At 37.0% G+C, this 23,003-nt stretch overlaps 2 protein-coding genes across 2 annotated transcripts; one reads left to right on the top strand and one right to left on the bottom strand.

Moving 5' to 3' along the window:
• The first annotated feature begins 2,524 nt into the window (after nucleotides 1-2,524).
• Nucleotides 2,525-3,460, top strand: LOC121457856 (olfactory receptor 52J3). The gene is given in 1 exon segment (XM_041666900.1): nucleotides 2,525-3,460. A coding segment is annotated over 1 exon segment (936 nt).
• Nucleotides 3,461-13,533: 10,073 nt separating this feature from the next.
• LOC121457416 (olfactory receptor 52D1-like) lies at nucleotides 13,534-14,529 on the bottom strand. The gene has a single exon (XM_041666083.1). It carries the CDS (start codon nucleotides 14,527-14,529, stop codon nucleotides 13,534-13,536), a length of 996 nt encoding a protein of 331 aa, XP_041522017.1.
• Nucleotides 14,530-23,003: the final 8,474 nt, after the last annotated feature.

The raw sequence follows: 23,003 nt of genomic DNA, 5'->3' as shown, positions 1-23,003 counted from the left end.
TTGAATTCTATATCCTGCAGTTCAGCTTGGTAATTCTCATTTCCAAACAATTCTCTAGGACTGGTAGATTTTGGTGAGAAGATATTGGCTTGATATTTTACATTGTTTGGAATCTTGCAATGATATCTGAGCATGCGGACTTCTTTTCTTAGTTCTAAGTCTGATATATACAGAGTAGGTTGGGGCAGAAGAAACGATGTATGTGGAGATCTGGAGACTGTGATCTAGGGGATTGTGCCCTTTGAGCCAGGGTTTTGCTGAGTGCTGCCTTGGAATCCAAGGGAGTCCGGTGGAATGCTACTTGGGCATACTTCACAGAGTGACAAGTCCTCTGGCCTTGTTTTCTAAGTTGCAAGTTTCACAAACCCTTGGTTTGAGGAAGTGGCTGCCCTGAGGCACAGTACCGGCCAGATGCCATGCATTGCTTATTTAGAGAAAGCTTAAATTAGATTTGTGATATTGAGATAATGTCTCTGTAGACTTTTGTGGCCACACCATCTGATGGTATTTTTGCAGTTATTCTGATATTCTTGCGACCACAGCTCTAAATAAATACATTGTGCTCTCTCGAGAATGATTATTTCATCCACTTATACTTCCTCTTTCTGATTAAACTGTTGACTGAAGCAATTGTTTCAATAGTGTATAAATGGGCTGTATCATAAACACGCAGCATGCAGTTGCAATTGCTGCTTGTGCTCTGCATCCCCTGTGTCCTGGTTTGTTCGAGACCCTTACCCAGGGACCCCGACGCTCTAGACGTAGACAGATGTACAGGTAGGGTAGGCCTAGAGTTTGGGTTTGGCTTGTGTGGAATGAAGTCAGGTGGACAAAGGGGATTGAGTCAGTGTACCAGATGTGCTTCCTTGTTTATACCTGGAGCATTGCTGTAGATCTGGTGTGGAGGAAAGATTGAATGGGACATGGAAAGGGCCTGTGTGCTTGTGGGTTCATAGGAAGTATCCTGGCTGAAACCTAGCAGTGGGTGACAGTGTATGCAATGGTAGTTAGACTAATACAGGGCACTGAATGTGGGAAGTAGTCTAGATCAGGAAGGTTGTGAAGATACATAGATGTGGAGGCCTAGGGAGACTCAGAGGGCTATATCTTAGTGAAAATTGTAGAAGATCTGCCTGTGTAGAGAGGATGGATGCAGCTTACAGGGATCTGTAGGTAGAACATGTAGCAAGTTTGGTCTTTTAAATAAAAGTGGTTGAAATTGTGTTTATTCATTGGAAAAAAGAGGTTACATCTGTTTGTGAGTGTTAACTAATAAAAGTCAGTAATTTATGGATACAGATGCAGTAATTTATAGAGTTGAATGTCATGGAATTTCTACCATAGTCATCCTGAGTCCGTGAGATGTCCAGGTCTTGAAATTTCAGTTCTATATTCTTTGGGAGTAAAATAATAATATTTTAAATCATTATCTAGAAAATCCTGAACTTCATAGCCATGAATCTGTAAACACACACACACAGTTTCATACCTATTAGTTACCATTTTAGCTTCATTGCTGGTGTTATTTCATTTTATCCTTAGTATTTTATGATAGGGAAAATGTGCTTCCATTATTCTTGCTTCCATTATTCTTGGGCCTTTTTTTGTCATTGTTGTTCTGTTTCCAAAGCAGTGTCTAGGATTGCATAAGCAGTCTCCGAGGATTCTGTCCCAGAGCTGAGTCTCAATCTGAGGTTAAAATGAGATGCATTTTAGAAAAATCCTTGCAGTACTCGAAGCACAATATAAATATGTATTTTGAATCCTTCTCAAAAAGGACTTAAAGTACTATGCTCTCTGAGGTTTTGCAGAAGACTGCAGTGAGTCTGCTGCTGATGTCTGGTTAGTACATAGAACGTACTTGGAAAGACAGATGGTGAGTACAGGGTAAGTCCTATTTTCATAAACCTGTCTCTGTGATAATCCGTACAAGAAGTCAGAACTTATGTTCTGAGGTTTAACATGCCTATAAGTCTGAATTCATGGTTTGTGTTTACTCTACTTGGCTTACTGCTTTTGTTACCTCCTCTATAGTGTGTTTCCTTTTCCTATACTAAACTCTGAAACAGAGAGAATTCCCCGAATCAAATCACATTCTGTAATTTTTTTCAAAGAAAGAAGAGAGGTCTAATTATTACAAATCTGCACTGAGTTTGCCATAGTGCCTTTGCTCAGAGGTAAATGAAAACTTGCAGTATAAACATGGTCAGACTTAATCAAAAGGCTGAAGAGTCAAGTGAGCACATTAGCTTCTGCAAGAGGCTATATTTCTTTGGAAAAGAGAGTTCAACTCTGTTGTTAACAATTGCACTAGCCCCTCAACCCCCCTGAGCATCTTTTCATTATTTTGTATTCTTTCTTTCTCTGTCTGTTTCTGAGTGTCTCTTTTTCTCTTTGTGTGTGTGTGTGTGTGTGTGTGTGTGGTGTGTGGTGTGTGGTGTGTGTGTGTGCGTGTGTGTCTGTGTGTGTTTCCCCCATTTTTCCCAACAGGAGGAAGAGTTTCACTTCTTCTGACCAGTACAGAATGACAATCCACAACACGACGTTTCCTCACCCAACCACATTTTTCCTCATTGGGATCCCAGGTCTGGAGGCAATCCATGCCTGGATCTCTCTGCCTTTCTGCTGTATTTATCTTGTGGCCCTTATGGGAAACACCACAATTCTGGTTGTCATCAAGACAGAGCATTCTCTCTGAGATCCCATGTTCTACTTCCTGGCCATCCTTTCTTCAGTCGATCTGGCCCTTTCTACAGCCTCTGTGCCCCGTATGCTTGGTATATTCTGGTTTGATGCTCATGAGATAAATTTTGGTGGCTGTGTGGCTCAAATGTTTTTTATCCATGCTTTCACTGGCATGGAGGCTGAGGTTCTCATGGCCATGGCTTTTGACCGCTTTATAGCCATCTGTGCTCCACTACACTACACAACCATCTTAACAACTCGAGTACTGATAGGCATCAGTATCTGTGTTGTAATCCGTCCAGCCTTGATTATATGTCCAATGATCTATCTCATTTATCGCCTACCATTTTGTCAAGCTCATATAATAGCACATTCCTACTGTGAACACATGGGCATTGCAAAGTTGTCTTGTGGAAACATCCATGTCAATGCCGTGTATGGCCTTTTTGTGGTCTCTCTCTTTCTTTTGAACCTGGTCCTTATTGGCATCTCATATGGGTACATTCTCCGCGCTGTGTTCCGACTCCCATCTCAGGATGCAAGGTTAAAAGCCCTTAGCACATGTGGTTCCCATGTTGCTGTTCTCTGTGTTTTTTATGTCCCATCAGTCTTCTCTTTCCTCACTCACCGATTTGGACAAAACATACCACACTACCTTCACATTCTTGTTGCAAACCTCTACTTGGTCATTCCTCCCTCGCTTAACCCCATCATTTATGGTGTGAGGACAAAGCAGATAAGAGATCGAGTTCTCAAAGTGTTTACTGAAAGGTAAGAGTCTCTCATATTCTTCAATCCACCTAGGAAGACCGATGTTCTTGTTTTAGTGGATAGTTCCTATGTCTTGCTGTGAGCTACCAATTTGCAAAACTAATTGGTTTGTCTCAGCCTGCGGATTAATAACACAGTTCTGTAGAAACTTCACCGTATCTTCTAGTCGACAGACTGTTAGACTAGTCTGGACAGGCTACTCTGGGACAAGATAACATGGAAATTCTTTGTATGGACTCATGAAGAACTCCGGCTTCCTTTCCTATTTTCTTCCATTCAGACATTCTTGCAGTTGTTTGTTGAACTTACATTAATATTATATCCATTGTGTATCTTGAAACATTCTAACTTTGAAAGATAAACTAAGAGCCGAATTAATTCAAATTATTTGACACTGTAAACAATGTGCTCTTGTAGTCCCCTCCGAAGTCACAATCCTGTGTTTAAAACAATTATTGGTAAATTGGTAGCTTGAACTTGAATAGTCTGCCAAATACATGGGACTCAGTGGAGTAACAGCTAAAGTAAATTCTTACTTTCAAGAACATTTTCCCCAAAGCCACTAGCAATGTATCATTGACTATTCTTGCTATTGTCTCCGTAGCCTAAGCATAACATGATCCAGTTACATGGAGTCTTCATACCTGTGTGACATGTGTTTGTAATTGCCTAGCACTGTAGCTATTCTTGCCTTTTCAATTATATTTTGATCTTACAATGCTCTTTTTCAATATCCAAGTTGCCTTTACATGAATCTGTGATATAGCTCTCATTCTCTTTAGGAATAAAAGGGAGAAGCTGCATTGTGAGTTGGGAATAACCACTTTTTACACGAGGCTAAAGAGGACATTCAAATGATTTTCTAAAAACAAACTCAAAGCCTAGGAATAAAATTTATGGTCAAACAAGTCAATTTACATTTTCACACATTTATGTACTTGATACTTAAAAAGTAAGTAAAGTGAAACAATGAGGGACAGCTGCTGCTGTGAGCAAGAGTGAATGACCTTACCCTTACTCATTTCCAGGACTATGCTTCTTAAGGCATAGGCAGGCTAGTGCCCTTGGTGATGCCAAGTAAAAATATTTAGTTTTATACCAAGCATAGACATTTTAGACCATCTATTAATTATATATAGTAAATCTTTTAAAATAATATTTTTATTAGTTCTTTGAGACTTTTAGACAGATTATTTTTATCATGATAACCCCCTACCTCTCCTCAGATCATCTCAACCTACCTTCCCACTCATATTTGCATGGTTTATTTGTTCTGTGTTTATACAGCCCATCAAAGTCCTAGCTAGACAAATAAGATAAGTGGAGGAGATAAAAGGATACAAACAGGAAAAGACGAAGTCAAGATATCCTTATTTGAAGCTGAATTGACTCTATGAAAAAAAGTCATTGAAGACTTTTATTTAGATATCGGCTATAGATGATAAGCACATTCATGAAATAACAGGATATAAAGATACACACACAGACAGTCACCAATTATATACCACCAACAACCACTTGGCACACAAAATCAGTCACCAACTCTATACCACCAACAACCACTTAACACAGTCAGTTGTTGACTTTATACCAACAACAACCACTTAACAGTCAGTCGCTGACTATATACTACCAACAATCAATTAATACAATTAGTCACCAACTATATACCAACAACACCTCTTGACACACAGTTATCAATTATATACCACCAACTACCGCTTAACACAGTTAGTCTCCAATTATACACCACCAACAACCACTCAAAACACAGTTATTCATATTACACCAACAACCACCTAACACACAGTCACTCACCAACGATTCACCAACAACAACCTTTAACACACAGTCAGTAGCCAACTATATTCCAACAACAACCACTTAACACACAAAATTAGTTGCCAACTATACACCAACAACAACCACTTAACACATAAAATCATTTGCCAATTATAGATCACCAGCAACCACACCATGAAAGAAATTAGGGAAATTTTCCAATTCCTATCAGTCTACAAAAATAAATCTTGGAGTAAATTTAACAAAGGATGTGAAAGACTTGTATAATAGGTTAATTTTTTGTATGTTTACAATTTTAATTCAGTTTAAATATTCATCTATTTATTTTTTATTTTAACTAGAAAATATATTATTAATCTCTGCAGTTTTTAATATAAGTATAATTTATTCTGATTTTCTTTCTTAAGTAGAATTATAATGTGTCAGGGATATCACCAGTCATAGCATATTTCTATTGTGTTATTTTATTTTTGAGTCAGTATTTTTAAAAATTTCATATTTTCCATAATTTCATTTCATCATAAACTTTGAAATATGTAGCTTCTGTGTCCTTATTAAGCTACCTCCTTAATTGATTCTTGGAAACTATAAAATTTGTATCTATTTCTGTTGGATATTATTAAAAGTTTCAGACTTTGTTTTTAATTTTATGTTAAAACCAATTTGTGATTACGTGAAACAAAACAAAAATATGTGTTCCTTTTGGTTTTGCTTTCATTTGTCTTTCAAAAAAATTGCTGTGTATCTATTTACTTCATGTTATACTCTGGAATGATTTTTTTTCTTGAGACTTGTTTTTAACAAATTGTTTTTACAAAAAAACGTCATATATATCTCCTTTCTCTGGGATTCACAAGTTTACATTGGATACACCATGTTTTCTCCATCTTCGCACTGTGGCTGACTACAGTTTCCCTTGGACTTGTTAGTTTTTACTTTGTCTTTGTGTTTACATTTGCTCATTTGCATTTGAATCAAAGAAAAGAAATTCATAGAATTTTGATCATTCTATTATGTTACTTTCTTTCCTGTTTGTATTTCTAATTAACTAATGCTGTTAAGGAAATTCATTTATATGAATACAAATTCAGTTTTTTAAACACATTTTACTGTTGCTTTTTAGATGACATGCTTATTTTTAATGTTGTAATATTTACTGATATATTTATTATATGTACATATATATTTTGACTAATTGTTAATTTTATTTATAATATTGTTTGTGTGTATGTATGTAGGTACCAAGGCAGACATGCAGAGGTTATAGGACAACTTTCTGTTGTGTTTCCTTTGTTGACCTTTCCGTAGCTTTCAGTGACTGAGCTCAGATCATCCTCTTTCCTACCCCTACACACACATGCACACACACACATGCACACACAGAGATATGTATATATATGCAAGGTATTATTGTTCAATACATGCATGTATTCATGTTCAGTATTCAGTAAGTTCTTACTGTCTGACAATCTATTTACTATTTCTAAGAACTTTTTATGGTTTCTTTATATACTTATTATCTCTTATCCTTCTATACATTCCTGGCAACAATGAAAAATAAAATTTGAATTTTTTAGTACATGCATTTTCCTTTCTTTCTTTAAGAATTGCATGTTTTATTTTTATCCTTTTATTTTTCCTCAATATAAATATTTTCAAACAGTAAAAAATTTATTTTGTAAATGCTCATGACTATGTTTCTCTGTGTCTCGCAAACACACGCACACAAAATTTAAGGATTATAACGTACATATTTAAAATATTGAAAGGTATCTTACGTTTCTGCCCTTTTGATCATACTGCTAACATTTTAGAGTTGCAAGTGATCTTTGAAAGTGATGACTTACTGAGAGGTTTCTTTTTGCCTTTATGATTCCCTTTAAGCATCCTGACTACTTAGCTCTGTAGAATCTTGTGATGTCCACTGATCTCATGTACTTTTTTCTGTGTTTTTAATGATATTAGGAATAATAAAATAAAGTAAAATAAATTATACTTATTTGGCAAATTTATTTACTCTGCAGAGAAATTTCAAAATTGAGGTTAATGAAATACGTATATGGTTTTATTATATTTGTAGTTGGAGGGGAAGTAACACCATTACCAATAGTAGCTATCAGCTATATTTTTATCTTATTTTCATTACTAATAGATAAATCAATGAACCAGCATGATATGTCTCAATGTAATAAAAAATTTTGTAAGTTTATTTTTATTGGGGTAATACTAAAAACTGAGCCATGATGCTGGCATCATGGTAAACCATCTAATTTTTAATGTTGGACTTGAGATAATTGGTGGTATGATGCAATTTATCAATAAGATAAACTCAACTTTAACATTGTTACTGATATGAGTATTATGGGTTTGTAGATAGTCCATCATCTTTTATGATTCCAGGCTAAAGATATCAGAACAAATTTAATGTTCACTATTAGAAAAAAATTATTTAAAAATTTATAAGGCTAAACAATTTCCCTATTGGAAACAAGAGAGTTTTAGCCTTGTGTGTCTGGTCCCATAATAGGTCACAGTTTATTACTATCCAGTAATGGTTAATGGGATATATTTATTGAGATCAGATTAATACTGTTTGGGCATTTTTATTTGCATTATCACTGGGCACTTCTAAAGACTTTGTTTTGGGTGTTGTTTTTGATTGAAGTACCAAACATCTCTCCTCTAAGCAAATAGAATTTAGACAAATGCGCCGGCAGAATTTGCTGATTAGAATCTGGGTCTTTCTCTTGGGTATACCAGTAGAAAGAAAAAAGAAATGAGTGATCTAATAGGAAAAGAAATGAGAATCTTTGATCCTAGAGATAGAATGGAGGTTTGACGATAAGAATTTACTGGTGTAAGGTGTGTACACTTGAGCAGCAGGTGTTCATTTTATTTTACATAGTCTTACACAGCATCCTTGTGGAAGCCCTCCACTGTTTGACACCTTTCATAGTGATCCTCTGTATTGCCAATCTTCACTGATGTGGAAGCTCCCTAATTATTCATCTTTCAGGGTTCATTCTTATTATGTAATCTAGTATTTGTGATATTCCAATATATTGCAAATTTTACTATTGGACAAATAGCTAAATAAACACTGCATTTCACACAGAAATAGAACAATATTGGAACTTACTTTAAATCATTTAAATTGTTTGCTCTCCACAAACTGATGACAAGGCCCTATTGCTAAAGACAGCATCCATACAAATCATTGAACACAGAAGAGTGGAGCTAGTGACTACTCAGAGCCTTTATCCTACAGATTAGTTTTCACGGTCCTGGAAGATAATCTGCATACTACCAAAGGAGAAGGGGAAACACCAACCCAGCTATAAACACTTGTATCTACAATGATGATGTTTGCAAGGTGTGCTAGTGCAATCGTGGCATAACATCTATGGGAGTAACCAACCATTATCTGATTGGACTTAAGGCTCACCCCATGAGACCAAATCGATTCTTGACGCTGTTTGGGTGGCTGAGAAACAGACTAGATTGACTAGGGCCATAGGGGAAAAACAAATACTACTGTTCTGCTAAAGGAATGCAGAAATATAGTGATTCCCTAATGACATTCTACTATACTCATAGATTAGTGCTTTTCTCAGCCATCATCAGAAGAACTTCCTCCTGCAGTAGAAGGAAACAGAAACAGAAACCCACAGACAGACAATGCTAGAAAAGTTGAGAGACTTTGGAGCACTCTGTCATAAATGGGAAGTCTCCATCAAATCCCTTACTTCAGGTTTCATGAAACTTTGAAGAAGAGGAAGAACGAAGATTGTAAAGGACAGAGGGATATAGTACTGCAAGTAAACAAGGCCTTCTAAACATAGCAAGACCAACGTACATATAAACTCACAGAGACGTGACCTGAGGGGCCTGAGCCAGATGGGGCTCCACTGACAGAGAAGTGGACACAAATCACCATTCCTAACAATTAGCTAAATCCAACAGCTAACCACTCAAAAATGAAAAATTAGTTTTCTCCAACAGAGACTCATTAGGAATATAAGCTAAGAGCAGGCCACCTTCCCAGCAGTAGGTGGTCAACATAAAAAGAACTGATGACATTTTTGGAGTTTCTTTGTCTGGGAATGTTTAGTCAGGAAGTTTATTTATCTATTTTTAGTTTTTTATTTTTAAGTTAAGTATTATTATTACTATTACTTTACCTTAGAGGTCTTTGTTGTATATTTATGGTTTCCAGTTTTGTGTTTTCATGGGATTCATCTGTGTACTAACATATGTGTCTCTGTGTCTACATGTATTTCTTTGCTTGTTCTTTTTCTCTTTTTCTTCTGTTTGTTTGTTTTGTTCTATCCAAAATTTTTGCTTTTGTTTTATCTATTATTCTTATTATTTAGATGCCTATTTGATTTTTTTCCTAATGAAAAACAACAAGGATGAGGATTCTAAACGAAGGAGAGTCGGAAGGGTGCTGGAGGAATTGGGAGAGGAAACTGTAATCAGAGTATATTGTACGAAAAAGTCGTTTTCAATAAAAGAAAATTTCAAAAGGAATAGAAAGGCCTCTTATCAAGTCAGTAATAAAAAGGCATTTGGGTCTTCCACATTAAAAAGAAAGAAGCAAAAATACACATGTTGATTTATAGATAAAATATCAAGCAAGGTACCTAACTATTTATCAAGAAGGAAGAGATAAAAAATAACAAATGGAAATTAACTGTGGAACAAGACTTGATCACATATGCCTGCAAATTCAGTGCTGTGCAGACTGATAAAGACAGATTCTTGATATCATGGTTAACCTTGGTAGCATAATTATTTCCAGTCCACTTTGTGCTACAACTCAGTACCTTTTTTTTTTCAGAAAACAGGAGAAAATAAAACTAAAACGCTAAAACAATACAAAAAAAGGAATAAAGGTAACATCTATGGGTTATAAATGCTTTTAGAAGCTTCAGTAGGAGGGTGTCTACTCACATTCAAAATTGATTTAGCAACAACTACTTTGTTGCCTTAGTGTTTACTTGAAAATGATATTGTATTTGTATAATTCAGAAACATAACCAATAAAGAACCATAATTACATTTATTTAGCTAAAATATGTTCCATCCATAAAGCAAATTCTCACAAATAAAGGTATTCTTCAGAAATTTAAGTCTAAGAATGCTCAGGAACTCTTTCCACATTTAAATAAACTTTGAGATATTTTTGTCTCATTCATATTTTATTAATCAAGATCACTGACTGTTCATTGTGGCAGCCACTGGTGAAAACTGAACCCCAATCTTAAGGTTCATGAAGAAGAAACTTTCCCTAGTTCTCCTCTCACAGTCAAACTTAAAATAGAATATGTTAAATTCATGCTTGAAAACTTGATCAATATCTGTTAAATGGAATATCAAAGTTAGTTGAAAGCATATGATGAAGTACATAGAAATTTTATCACATTTTAAGGTTTAAGGTTTGCGTGAGATTGACTGATTGACTTCATTGAACTCCCTTTAGGTATCATGGATGCAGTTCTAAAGAGTGGACTTTAAGGAGAATAAGCTACTTATCTATTTTTTATTATTAAAAAAGTTATTGTCCTGGAACTAGCTCTTGTAGACCAGGCTGGTCTCGAACTCACAGAGATCCGCCTGCCTCTGCCTCCCAAGTGCTGGGATTAAAGGCATACACCACCACCAAAACCACAGAGAAACCCTGTCTCGAAAAACCAAAAAAAAAAAAAAGTTGTTGTCTCACCAACAAAGGAAATTTCAATCAGTATATATGGCATCTTGAACATAAAATTCATTGGAAAGCTATTCAAACCTGTCACAACGGTGGCTCTTCTGAATTCGCTGTGACACTGAAATCATGCTTTAATGCTTCTGTTCTAGTCATGGAACAGCTCCATGTCTAAGTATTCTAACTGTATTTCGAATGACACTAAAAGGTTCATCCCATTTCTATATGTTGACAAATGTGTGTTGAATTGGTTGAGTATTTGGTAAATTCACTAGGGTAACATTTGGATTAGCAGTTTACCATCAAGCTACTCTATTCCCATTCAATTTCTCTAAGTGACATCAGCATCCTCTTGTCAGCTGTGAATGAATTACAGGCTTCACTTGCCTCTGGGTTTACCTTGTGTATAGGATGTGAGCTGATTGTCAGATTAATCTTTCTTATTGTGTTTATTCTACCATCAAGTCTAGGTCTTTCCCTTTGTTCTTGTACTGCAGACAACTCCCATTTATATATAATACGTGTTTTGACCTGTAATATGCAGAAGGTTACAGATTTAAAACATAGGCATCAGAACATGACTCCAAAGTAGCTGTGTCTTCTTTTTTTAATTAATTTATTTTTTTATTGAAAATTTCTACCTCCTTCCCTCCTCCCACTTCCTTCTCCTCCCTCCCCCCCCCTCCCTCTCCAGTCCAAGGAGCAGTCAGGGTTCCCTGCCCTGTGGGAAGTCCAAGGTCCTCCCTGCTCCCCCCAGGTCCAGGAAGGTGAACATCCAAACAGACTAGGCTCCCACAAAGCCCGTTCATGCAGTTAGCTGTGTCTTCTTTAGAGAAACATTTGCACACTCATGCTATATGTGAGTTATCCGTATCTTTCTTCCACCATTTGACATATTGCTGGTAAGAGTCACCCCGAGAAACAATTGAATACCAAAGCCAAACACAAGTTTTAACAGCAGTTAGACAGCACAGATAATTACAATTACCGACAGATTAATGACAACTTGGACAGCAACAAATGATTTCAAAGCAATAATATAGTCCTGAGGTGTATGGTGATGGCTTCAAAAGCGAAGGGATGTGAGAGCTGTTATAATAGAATTGTTTCACTATAAAAATATTATTTGGAATGAATAGTAATGCTTTTAAGAGAACAGATAACAGAATAGTTAGCATTTACATACTCTCAGTAAGTAAGTTGAAGTATGTGCTTGAGAGGTAGGGTAATTTATTCAAGAAGATTGTGATAAACTAAAGAAAATTTTAGTGTGTTGCCAATGGTAAATATCAGTCTGTGAAACCTCCTCTCACTCTTGATCTCCTGTACTTGGCCTCCCTTTTCTATACATTAGATGCTGTCTGTTTTTTTTTTATTTTAATTTTTTTTTAAATTTTTTTTTATTGAGAAAAGAAGAAAAAAAACATAAACAAAAAACAAGTTTCCACCTCCTCCCACCCTTCTCCCCCTCCTCCCACCCTTCTCCCCCTCCTCCCACCCTTCTCCCCCTCCCCCCCACTCCTCTCCCCCTCCCTCTCCAGTCCACAGAGCAGTCAGGGTTCCCTGCCCTGTGGTAAGTCCTAGGTCCTCCCCTCTCCGTCCATATCTAGGAAGGTGAACATCCAAACTGGCTAGGCTCCCACAAAGCCAGATGCTGTCTTTTTTGTTTGTTTGCTTGTTTGAATAAAAAATATTTTGATAAAGTTTTTGCCTTGGAATCACATCTGTTTCAAAGTAAAGGCTGTTACTTCATCTATATTCCCTCACTAAAAAGACTGCTATCACGTTAAAAAATATATCTTGAATATCATTAAGTCATATCAATATGACTAAATATTTGGTTGTTGTGAATATTCTTAATATTATTATGAATGATTTTTAGAAAGTTAGATATTAATAAAACCTCAGAAAATATAATATATTTTATTAAAAATATCTAAATGCTACCAATATTGTCTAAATTTCAATTAAAACTACATTTTATAATCTTTTAAAAATTAGGAAACTTTCCATGACGAATGACTGATAGGCCATGTTTTGTCATTATACCTTAAGAATGGATGGCAAATGAGATCCTCTCAAAAAAGAAGTGACAGAATAATACTGTAGTAATGAGAAATAATTACAACAGGCCGTGAAGAACTATGTAATGTTGTCAACATGGCTAATGAAAAGTGTGTTCAAAGTAAGATGTCCTCATAGCTTTCTATTTTTCTATAATCCCCAATTTTCACACAAATCCAGAATTACATTTTTATAGTAAAGATACAGTCAGTATGTTAATGGAACATTTAAATATTGTGTATTGCAAATTAGAGTAATTAAATTCAAATAATTATTTATAGGATAATGATTAGGGTATCATCATAGAGTAATTCTTCCTTGTTTGGGAAACAGGTTTGAAGTCCACAGAAAAAATACAATTATACCTATTTTTAGCAAACAATTAAGTCTTTGTAAGTTACTTTCCACTGAGAACCCTTAGTAATTTTATAAAAATATTTAAAAATGAAGAAAACAAACTCATGTCCAAAATTAGGTAAGAGAATATTTTTAGATTTCACTCTTCAACCAAACCAATTCAGGTTTGTAAACTTTGAAAACCTGAACACTTTGAGAAATCTGTTTCTTATGTTCTTGGTCCTTACACCATAAATAATGGGATTCACCATGGGTGGTACAAGAAGATAGATGTTGGCCACAAATATGTGCACTTGGGGAGTCACTTTCTGCCCAAACCTGTGGGTGAGGAAGGAGAAGAAGGCAGGAGTATATGAGACTAAAATGACACAGACGTGCGAGCCACAGGTGCCCAGAGTCTTGAGTCTGGCATCCTTGGAAGGGAGGTGGAAGACAGTATTGAGTATGAGGACATAAGAACAAATGATCAATATGAAGTCCACACCCCCAGTGAGGAAAGCAACAATGAGGCTGTAGGCTCGGCGGATGCTCGTCTCAGCACAGGCAATCTTGATGAGGGCCATGAACTCACAGTACGTGTGGGAAATTATGTTGGTCGTGCAATAGGGAAGCCAACTTAGTAAGAAAGGATGAGGACTGAGAAGAACTATTCCCCGAAGTACAATAGCTAGACCTATCCTTCCAGTTACAGTGTGTGTCAAAATAGCTGAGTGTCTTAATGGGTTACAAATGGCCACATAACGGTCAAATGCCATGGCCAAGAAAAAGCCAGACTCCATGGTTGAGCAAGAGTGGATTAGGAAGACCTGAGTGAGGCAAGCTTCAAAGGGAATTTCTCCATCATTAAACCAGAAGAGACTGAGAAGTTTGGGAACAGCTGTAGTGCACACCACAAGGTCAGCCACTGCCAACATGCAGAGGAAGAGGTACATTGGCTCATGGAGGCTGGAGTCAGTCTTGATGATGAACAGAAGAGAACAGTTTCCCACTAGTGCCAAAATGTAGACCACACAAAAGGGGATGGAAATCCACATGTGTGCTGCCTCCAACCCAGGAATGCCAATGAGAATGAAGGTTGAGGGATGGACATCAGACTTATTGTAGACAGACATAACAAGAGTCAGTCTCAACTTCTTCTTCATGGATATTTTCTATAAAAGGATCAAAAATTATTTCTAAATTTGAAATGACTTGTTAAGACGTACAGGGAGTACCATCTGTACTGGAGAAATTACTGTACCATAAATGTAGAATAAAAGGTTATCATGGCATAAAAGAATCAGGTATCCTTACAGAATTACTCTGTAATTGAAAACTATCTACTCAAATTCATACAGTTGATATCTGTAATGAGATTTTCATGAAACGTTTTTGCCCTGAACTCTTTGCTCTCCTTAGTCACACAGAGAACAACATTCATACTTTCTATTTATGTACTAACATTGCTATTTTCATCACTATATAAATTTCTATTTTGTAATATTACTGATGTATAGGTGCAAATGAGGAAGACATTTAAGTATCAAGACACAGATTTAAATTATTGAAAATTCTATTATCTTCCATTGGAAAGAATTTGATACCGATTGAAAATTGAAGAATGTGTATGTTATGCTGTGAGGAGTAAAAGAAAAAGAAGAAAAGTAGTCTATGGAGGGCTAGATGAGGATTAGCTTTCTTCCTTTATTTAATTTCCTCTCTTTTAAAAATAATATTTGGATAATACTTTAGAGAAATTCCAAATGACCATGTACACATACCTATGATAGTGGAATACCAATCCATTGGCTAATCTCTCAACAGCAGTGAATGTCTATGTATACCTTTGTCCACCCCGAGCTGAGCGCCGCTTGGGCTGACAGCACGAGAGTCAGAGAACAGGTGATGAACAAGGCGAGGTGCTCGTCATGACTTCACTGTACTTTTGTTTTTGACCTTACTAGACCATTTTTGCAATAAGCGGATTATAGCATTATTTTAGCTATTGAAACTTATTTCTAGTTATCTGTGAGTCAAACAATCTCTCCTTAGCCAAGTTGATAGAAAAGGTTTTCTTCATCTAAGCTTCAGTTCACAAATTTTTCTTTGTCAAGTGTGTTTCTTTGTGGCCTGATTATCATCCCCAGACTTATTCTATAAATTGATGATTTCACTTGCTTAATTTTTAATCTATTATTAGAGCATGACCTTGAAAGTTGTGTAAGTCTCATAATACATGAATTATTGTTATTCTTTTATATCTAGAAACACTATTAATACTGCTTCTAAAACATTTACTACTACAGATAGTATGACATTATAGGATGTTTCTGATCGTGAAAATTAACAACATTCAAAAATCATGTTTATAATATGTATTTCAGACTGGGTGTCAATATAAAATTGGAAAGAGAAAATAATTTTAGATAAGTTTTTTATTTGAAATTTTACATATAAATTATGTGCTTACTTTCATTATGAGACCTTCAGAGGACTTTGAGATGGATTTTATTTTTTAATTATAGAGTAGTTGGACAGCTAGGTCAAGGCAGGTTTGCAATTTTTAATAAATGAAATTGATAAACTATACTCTATATATATACTCTAGAATATACTTTATATTCTATAGTTTAGAATATAAAGAGAATATATATTTATATATTTAGAATATAAAGAAAAAATATATAAGAATATAAAAGATACTTGGCAAGTTATTAATTATATGTTATCCTATGCTTTTATACCTATGATTGATTGATAATAAGGCAGTCATTTTGAGAATAATACATATATTAACTCATAAATTTGATCCACCATCTTGTTGAGTAGAGTCATAGTAACTTTATCAGTTTAAAAAGCTGGTAAATGATAAACCTGGATTCTAGCTCACACACTAACTTCAGGACTTTCATGATTAATTACACTGATAAATTATTCCTGTAGGTTATTAATTATTAGTATTATTTAATTATATTGATATAATAATGATGATGAGCATTATTGTGTATGCGACATTAAAACATGCCTTCTGTATTAATTTGATTGCAAGTAGTGTTAAAAGTTCCATTTTCTCATTACATGAAAAAGTTCCTCCAAGTCTAATCTTTTCTTTTTCAAACTAGACCATGCCTAATGTAACTTTGAACACTCAGTTGAGAAGAAAAATTAAAGTATCCAGGTCTCTCAATCTTACTCCTTTCTAAAATTAAGATTATGTACATACTTCTTGCTTATAATGTAGATTCATTCTAAACAGTTAATACAAAAACTAGTGGGAGGAATTGTCCCAAGAAATCTTATAGAAGCAGATGTAAGTGATTGGTTGCATTGAGTAGAGGCCTGGAAATGTCCATTTGGCCTATATACACCTCCTGATCATAAAGTAAGCCTTATTGTGTATTTATTACCTTACTCCCAATTCTTCAAGCATCACGATGAACATCCACTAAGCTGAAGTGAGCTGTAGTTCTTCCTTGACTTACTATGTGTCATGACTGAATCCGGTTATGGACAGTTTTCATCACCTCAGGCACCCATTGCCAAGGATTGGAGATGACTTCCTTGTGGAATCAAAAAAAAAAAAGCAAAACAAAAGATTGGAGATTTGGGATGAATGACAACCTTAAGATCTTTGGAATCACATCTTGTTAATGTGGGACTCTAGAAAGCAGGGCAGGCAGGGAGTCCTCCTCCTCCATTTCTGCAGCCTCCCGTTCAGGAGCATTTTTAATTGTTTAAATTTAATCTCAACATTTAATTTTAAATAAACAAGAAAAGAAAGATGGAGGCTCGGCCTTCTTTATAAATATGGGGGTTCTAATTTTACTTCTGTTGCCATGATAAAGTATTCTAAAGAAGAGCACCGCAGGGGAGAAGCTGACAAGACCAGCTCACAATCCATTGCGCAAGGAGGTCAAGGGAATCATTTTAACAACTAATCACATCACATCCACACTCAAGAGCAGATAAAGAGAAGATGCATGCAAGCTTCCTTATTTGTTTCTTTGTTCTCAGCTTTATTTTTCTAACATTTTATAGTTCATGAACCCTTTCCCAGGGAATGTTGCAACACTCAGTGGGCAGGATTCCCACATCAATTACCTTAATAAGACAATGCACTACAGACTTGCCCACAGCCAGCCTGGGTCACATAATCCCTCACAGGTTATTGAAATTAAGCTGACAGTTAAAGCTTACCATGACGAAGATCAACCCTACTAGCTTTCTTAGATGTAAAACTTGAAATTGTATAAATTTATTGTTGTATTGGATTGTATTCTTTATATATGGGCTAAATATTTATGTGCATGTTATACACACATCTATACACAATATTTATATTTATCTGTACATATATAATTCTCATGCTTCAGAAATTTCATATTTTAAATATATCTAGTCCTTACAACATAATCATAAGTCCAAATGATTATTTGTAGCTTCTTTAATGTAGCAAGCACATACAAAAGTCTGCCAAAATTTTGAATGTCCTAACATGCATATTAGAATGGGTTTGTTGCATGATTTCTAATGGTTCTTAATAATAAAAACCTGATGTCAGATATTATGGGGGTTGAAAGCTGAAAGATCAAAGAAGCAGAGCAGCTAGCCACTAGTTCTTACTGCTACAAAATCCTCAGACCTAGTGGGGTATACTGTCTCTACAAGCCCTCAGACTGAATATTCTGAGGTCCTGTCTCCTCCTGCCTTATATTTCTCTCTCCACCAGCCATATCCCTCCCTGCTCCACCTCACTAGTGTTGGGATTAAAGACTTATGACTCCCAAGTACTGGGATTAAAGGTGTGAGCCACCACTGCCTGGCTTCTACGGCTCGTGGTTCGCTCCACACTCTGGACCTCAGGCGAGCTTTATTTGCTAGAGCACAAACAAAGTACCGTCACAGAGGGTTGGCAAAGTAAGGCCCTTAAATTCTAGTTTTAAATCTCATAAAATCCTTTGTGTGCTGTTATTCAGCCTCTTTACCCTTCTCACTGCCTTTCCCTGTAAAATGGTTCATCAGTGCAGTGCTGAGATCATGTAAAGGGTTCCAAAGAGCCAGAACTTTGTCACGTGCTGATAAAACTGACTTAATTAGACAAGCCTCATACATAATGAACTACAGTGCTTTGTGGTATAAGTTACAAGTTAAAGCATCAGTGCGTGTCCCTAAAGAAAGCAAAATTTCTCTATGTATATATGTGATATCTGCCTGGGAATCTTTATATCTATCTATAGAGATTGATGAATACACGGAAAGGAAGTTTTATGTAAAATTTGCAGGATGACACTCCAAACTGTGATGGGGTAGCTTGTACTAAGTGTCATGTGGTCAGATTGAAACTCTGAAGTAAAAACCCTCAAATGAGCCAGGCTTAAGTTACCAAAGAAAAATTCCAACATTGCAGGGTGGTGGTGGTCCATGCCTTTAATTCTAGCACTTGGGAGAGGCAGGTGTATCTCTGTGAGTACAAGGCTAGCCTGGTCTACAAGAGTTAATTTCAGGAAAGTCTCCAAAGCTCCAGAGAAACCCTGTCTCATCTTGAAAAACCATAAATAAATAAATAAACAAACAAACAAACAGATAAATTCAACTCACATGTTAGATAATTTCTCTCAAGTTGGTGGTCATAGATGGAGAATCCCAGTGATCCTAAAAACAGAATATAGACTATTGCCATTGCTTTTGTTCTTCTACTAGAACTTGATTGTAAAGATCCATTGCTGGAGATACCACATATTTTTTTTTTTATCACAGAACAGAGAAACCAAGCAGGCAGTGACTTGGCAACTTCTCTCATCTTGGCTAACTTATACTGTGTCACAGGTGCTATACAGGCACCTTGGGGAAGAAAAATCATGAACAATTTGCATCCATTTATGAGCCTTGCAAACTACAATAGTGACCAGATTGTCAGTGCACACTCATTGTTGCAGCAGTGATAGAAATAATATGACAGAAATCAATAGCTTTGTGATTTGTAAAGTCCCACCCCTGAGGTATAAATTCATATCTGAAAACCTGATCAGGAACCCATGGCAGTGGTGGTCACATATGCTAGAACAGAACTCTGTACTGTTATTTTGCTGAATGGAAATAGTGTCAAATACTTACCATTATTCCCATAGATAAATGAAGCTCTCACCCATTATTTTAGAAGGTTCTTATTACAACCAAAGAGACTAGGTTATGGGACTATGGGAAAATGAAATGCTACTGTTTTGCTAAAGGGATATAATAAAATGACTCCTAACAATATTCTTCTTCACATATGGATCAGTTACATCATCAGAGAAGACAGGAACCAACACAGAGAGCCTCAATTGGACAGTGCATATAGACTGAGATATTCAATACTAGATGGGATATCTTCATCAAACCCCTCCTCTCAGGACTCAGAGAGCTATTAGGGAGAGAAGACAGAAAGATTTCTAAGAGCCAGAGATGATATATGCCAGCAAGGAAATGGTGTCTTCCAGACACAATAGGACTGATGAACATATGGGCTCACAAAGACTGTGGCAGCACACACATGGATTGCACAAGTTCAACCCAGACAGGATCCCAGCACAGAGAGGGAGGAGTCGAAATGTGCTCCTACCCCTAACCAAGAAGTTATCCTCAGCTGACATGCACTTGCAAAGGAAAACTTAGTTTTCTCCAGTGAAGTCTCACTGGATATATTTTCCACACCTAAGAGTAGGCCACGCACCCAGCAGTAGATGGCCAACAGAAAATTGACTCAGTCATGTAGCATTTGTAGATTTTGTCTCATATAAACTTATTTGTGCATTTTTGCTTGTATATTATGGTTTCTGATTTTGTTTTGGGGTCATCGCTCTCTCTCTCTCTCTCTCTCTCTCTCTCTCTCTCTCTCTCTCTGTGTGTGTGTGTGTGTGTGTGTGCACACTCTCTCTTTCTCTATGTGTGTACACTCGTGTTTGTGTGTTTCCTGTGATTTTTCCCATTCTTGAATTCTAATTTGTTTATTTTTCTGTTTTATTTCTAAAGGGATAGAAAAAGGAGGCATGGAGTTGGGTGGTGTGCCTATTTGTCTGCCCCTTGCCCACCCACTGCTAATATGGCTAGCGGCCAGGGACGCTCAGGGGACCAGCCACCATTGGAGACCTGCTGCGTGGTGTGCCCAGGTCCTGCCCAGGACTGGCTACTCTCAGGACCTGCTGCCCTCTGCCTGCCAGGCAGCCCGGCAAATCCATTAAAAGCACCCCTGATTGGCTGACATTTGTCTGGGGGTATCCTGGTGAATGTGTGCTGGCAGGTGCTCCTATCTTGAATTTCCTTTGGATGGTCTGTTCCTGGGCAGTCTCAGCTTGTGGTCTTTCCTGCAACTGGGTATTGTTTCAGGGTAAACTACTAAGACTCATGTCTCCCTAAAGCTTATCACGGCTAGGCCCAACACTGGTAGGTGATAATGGTTGGAAGAACTTCCTTTGGGTGATCTGTTTCTCATGGCTGGCTCTACATTGGCATTATACTAGTGCCAGGCCCTGTTTATGTGGTGATAGAGACTGAACCCAGATCTTCATCAATGCAAGATTATCTGCCAAACATGCTACATCCTCAACCCCAAATGAGTAGATTCTAAAAGCATTTAGCATGTAAGTGAATTGAATTGGGAAGGTTTTTCTAACCTAATTACTTTGTTGATAAATAAATGAGTGTAAATTGGTAGGTTATTTGTGACAATTAATTTTAATATTATATAATAACTAAAAATATTTTTAATCATTATCTTGGCTAATATTCCTCAGGTAGCAAATAAAAGTAATGTGGTTTACATTTATTTTAACTATAGCAAAATATTATGTGACAATAAATCTATTGCAAGGCAGGTTTCAAAGCTGGTTATTTTAGAGGCTTTAGTTTCCCTACAGTCTTTCTGCCACCATTCTGCCAAGGACCTTGAGTGTTAGCCTCAGCACCCCGACAGGGTCCAGCTAAGATTTGCCATAGCAGGCAATACCCTGGCTAATTGGATCTGACGGTAAATGAAACAAATCAACTCACATATGCTACTGCTACATGTTCTTTATCCCTTGGAGAGAGTAAACTGAGAAAAGAAGGAGGAGGAAGAGAGGAAGAGGAGGAGGGGGAAGGGAAAAGGGAGGAGGTAAGAGGGACTATCTTTCCCAGGTCACTAGGTTTACAGACCTAGTGGTTAAAAAATTCCACAGGAGGGGGTCTGGAGAGATGGCTCAGAGGTTAAGAGCATTGACTGTTCTTCCATAGGTCCTGAGTTCAATTCCCAGCAACCCATATGGTGGTTCCCAACCATCTGTACTGACATCTGGTGCCCTCTTCTGGCCTGCAGGCCTACATGGAGGCTGAACACTGTGTACATAGTAAATAAATGATTTTAAAAACATTCCACAGGAAAAACATCACATACATTTTAAAATCACAAAGAAGGCAGCACTCCAGAATAGGTGACACCACCCAGGAAAGAGTCAGCACCCAAGGAAAAATTCCTGACATTCCAAACCATTAGAGTTAGTAAGCATCCCTGAACCAAGAATTCATCCACACCCAGATCTGTTTGTCTGGTAAGATTTTCCTATCCTTTTGAAATTCCTAAGCAGTCTGTTAGCAAAGGTAATTTTGGAATGTTGACTCTATGTAAATTTGACTGTTAGAACAAAGAATGAATGTTCTTGCTTTAAGGTCTTCTGGTGTGTGTGTGTGTGTGTGTGTGTGTGTGTGTGTGGCGGGGGTGGGTGGGGTGGGGTGGGGGATGGACCAGTCACTCGTCATTCCAATGCCTGTGCAGGAGAAGTCACACTGCTGAAGTATTTTGGGAATAAACCCCATTTTGAAGGGAGGGGTCATGGCTTCCCAAGGTTTTTACATATTTGACAGTGACTTTTCCAAAAGCCAATTGTTCCCGCAGCTCTGCAGAAAGGGTTACTTCACATGGATGTGCACATGTGCACGTATGCACTTCCTGTGGGTTGGCCTGATAGATCTGTCTGCTGTACATTCCCTGTACAGTCTCGTGGGCTCCAACTGTATTATCCTGTGTTTAGGTCAGTAAGTTTAGCCTGTCTGGAGAAGAGATGAGAGTCCTTGGATGACTTGGGATCCAGGATGTCTGAGTGAATGTTGGGGAGTATGAAGACATGGATGTGAAAAGTGAGACATGTGAATTGTTAATGTTTTGACATAATTATGATTTCTCAGAAAATGAGAATCGAAATGTACCCAGGAAGTCTCTTCTTACATAGATACTCTGTGTGGCAGTTTGTTGTACCTCTCATTTCTGAGCTTCAATGTGTGTGTTTGGAGAGAAGGAGGTGGGGAGACTTTCCAATCAACATCAAGCTACCTGGCCCTGAAGAAGAAAATGCAGTCTTTCCCAAGAGACTCTGAGGAGATCATCCTGAGAGATAAAACAGGTTTGAGCTGATGTTAACTTTAGACAGCCACCAGGGACTCCACGTGATGCTATTATAAAGATCTCGTCCTTTTAGGAAACACACAAAAGGTCTCTAGACCCACCCCAGCTGGAGGTGAGCTTCCTGTGAAATATGCCATAGACAAGGTATTGACTAGACTCCTCTCCAGTCGTTTAGAAACCCTATGCAACTGAACTTAGTAAAATGACAGTCTCTAGTTCATG

Source organism: Microtus oregoni, unplaced genomic scaffold, assembly GCF_018167655.1.
Source record: "Microtus oregoni isolate MIOR12 unplaced genomic scaffold, Mior012 000016F_ref0000370, whole genome shotgun sequence".
In the NCBI taxonomy this organism is placed as follows: Eukaryota; Metazoa; Chordata; class Mammalia; order Rodentia; family Cricetidae; genus Microtus; species Microtus oregoni.
The sequence above is the reverse complement of the archived record's forward strand: the minus strand, read 5'-3'. Positions and strand labels throughout refer to the sequence as shown.

Bases quoted from the DNA above. Each gene is read 5' to 3' on its own strand.
- LOC121457416 (XM_041666083.1), bottom strand. From the start codon at position 14,529: ATGAAGAAGAAGTTGAGACTGACTCTTGTTATGTCTGTCTACAATAAG.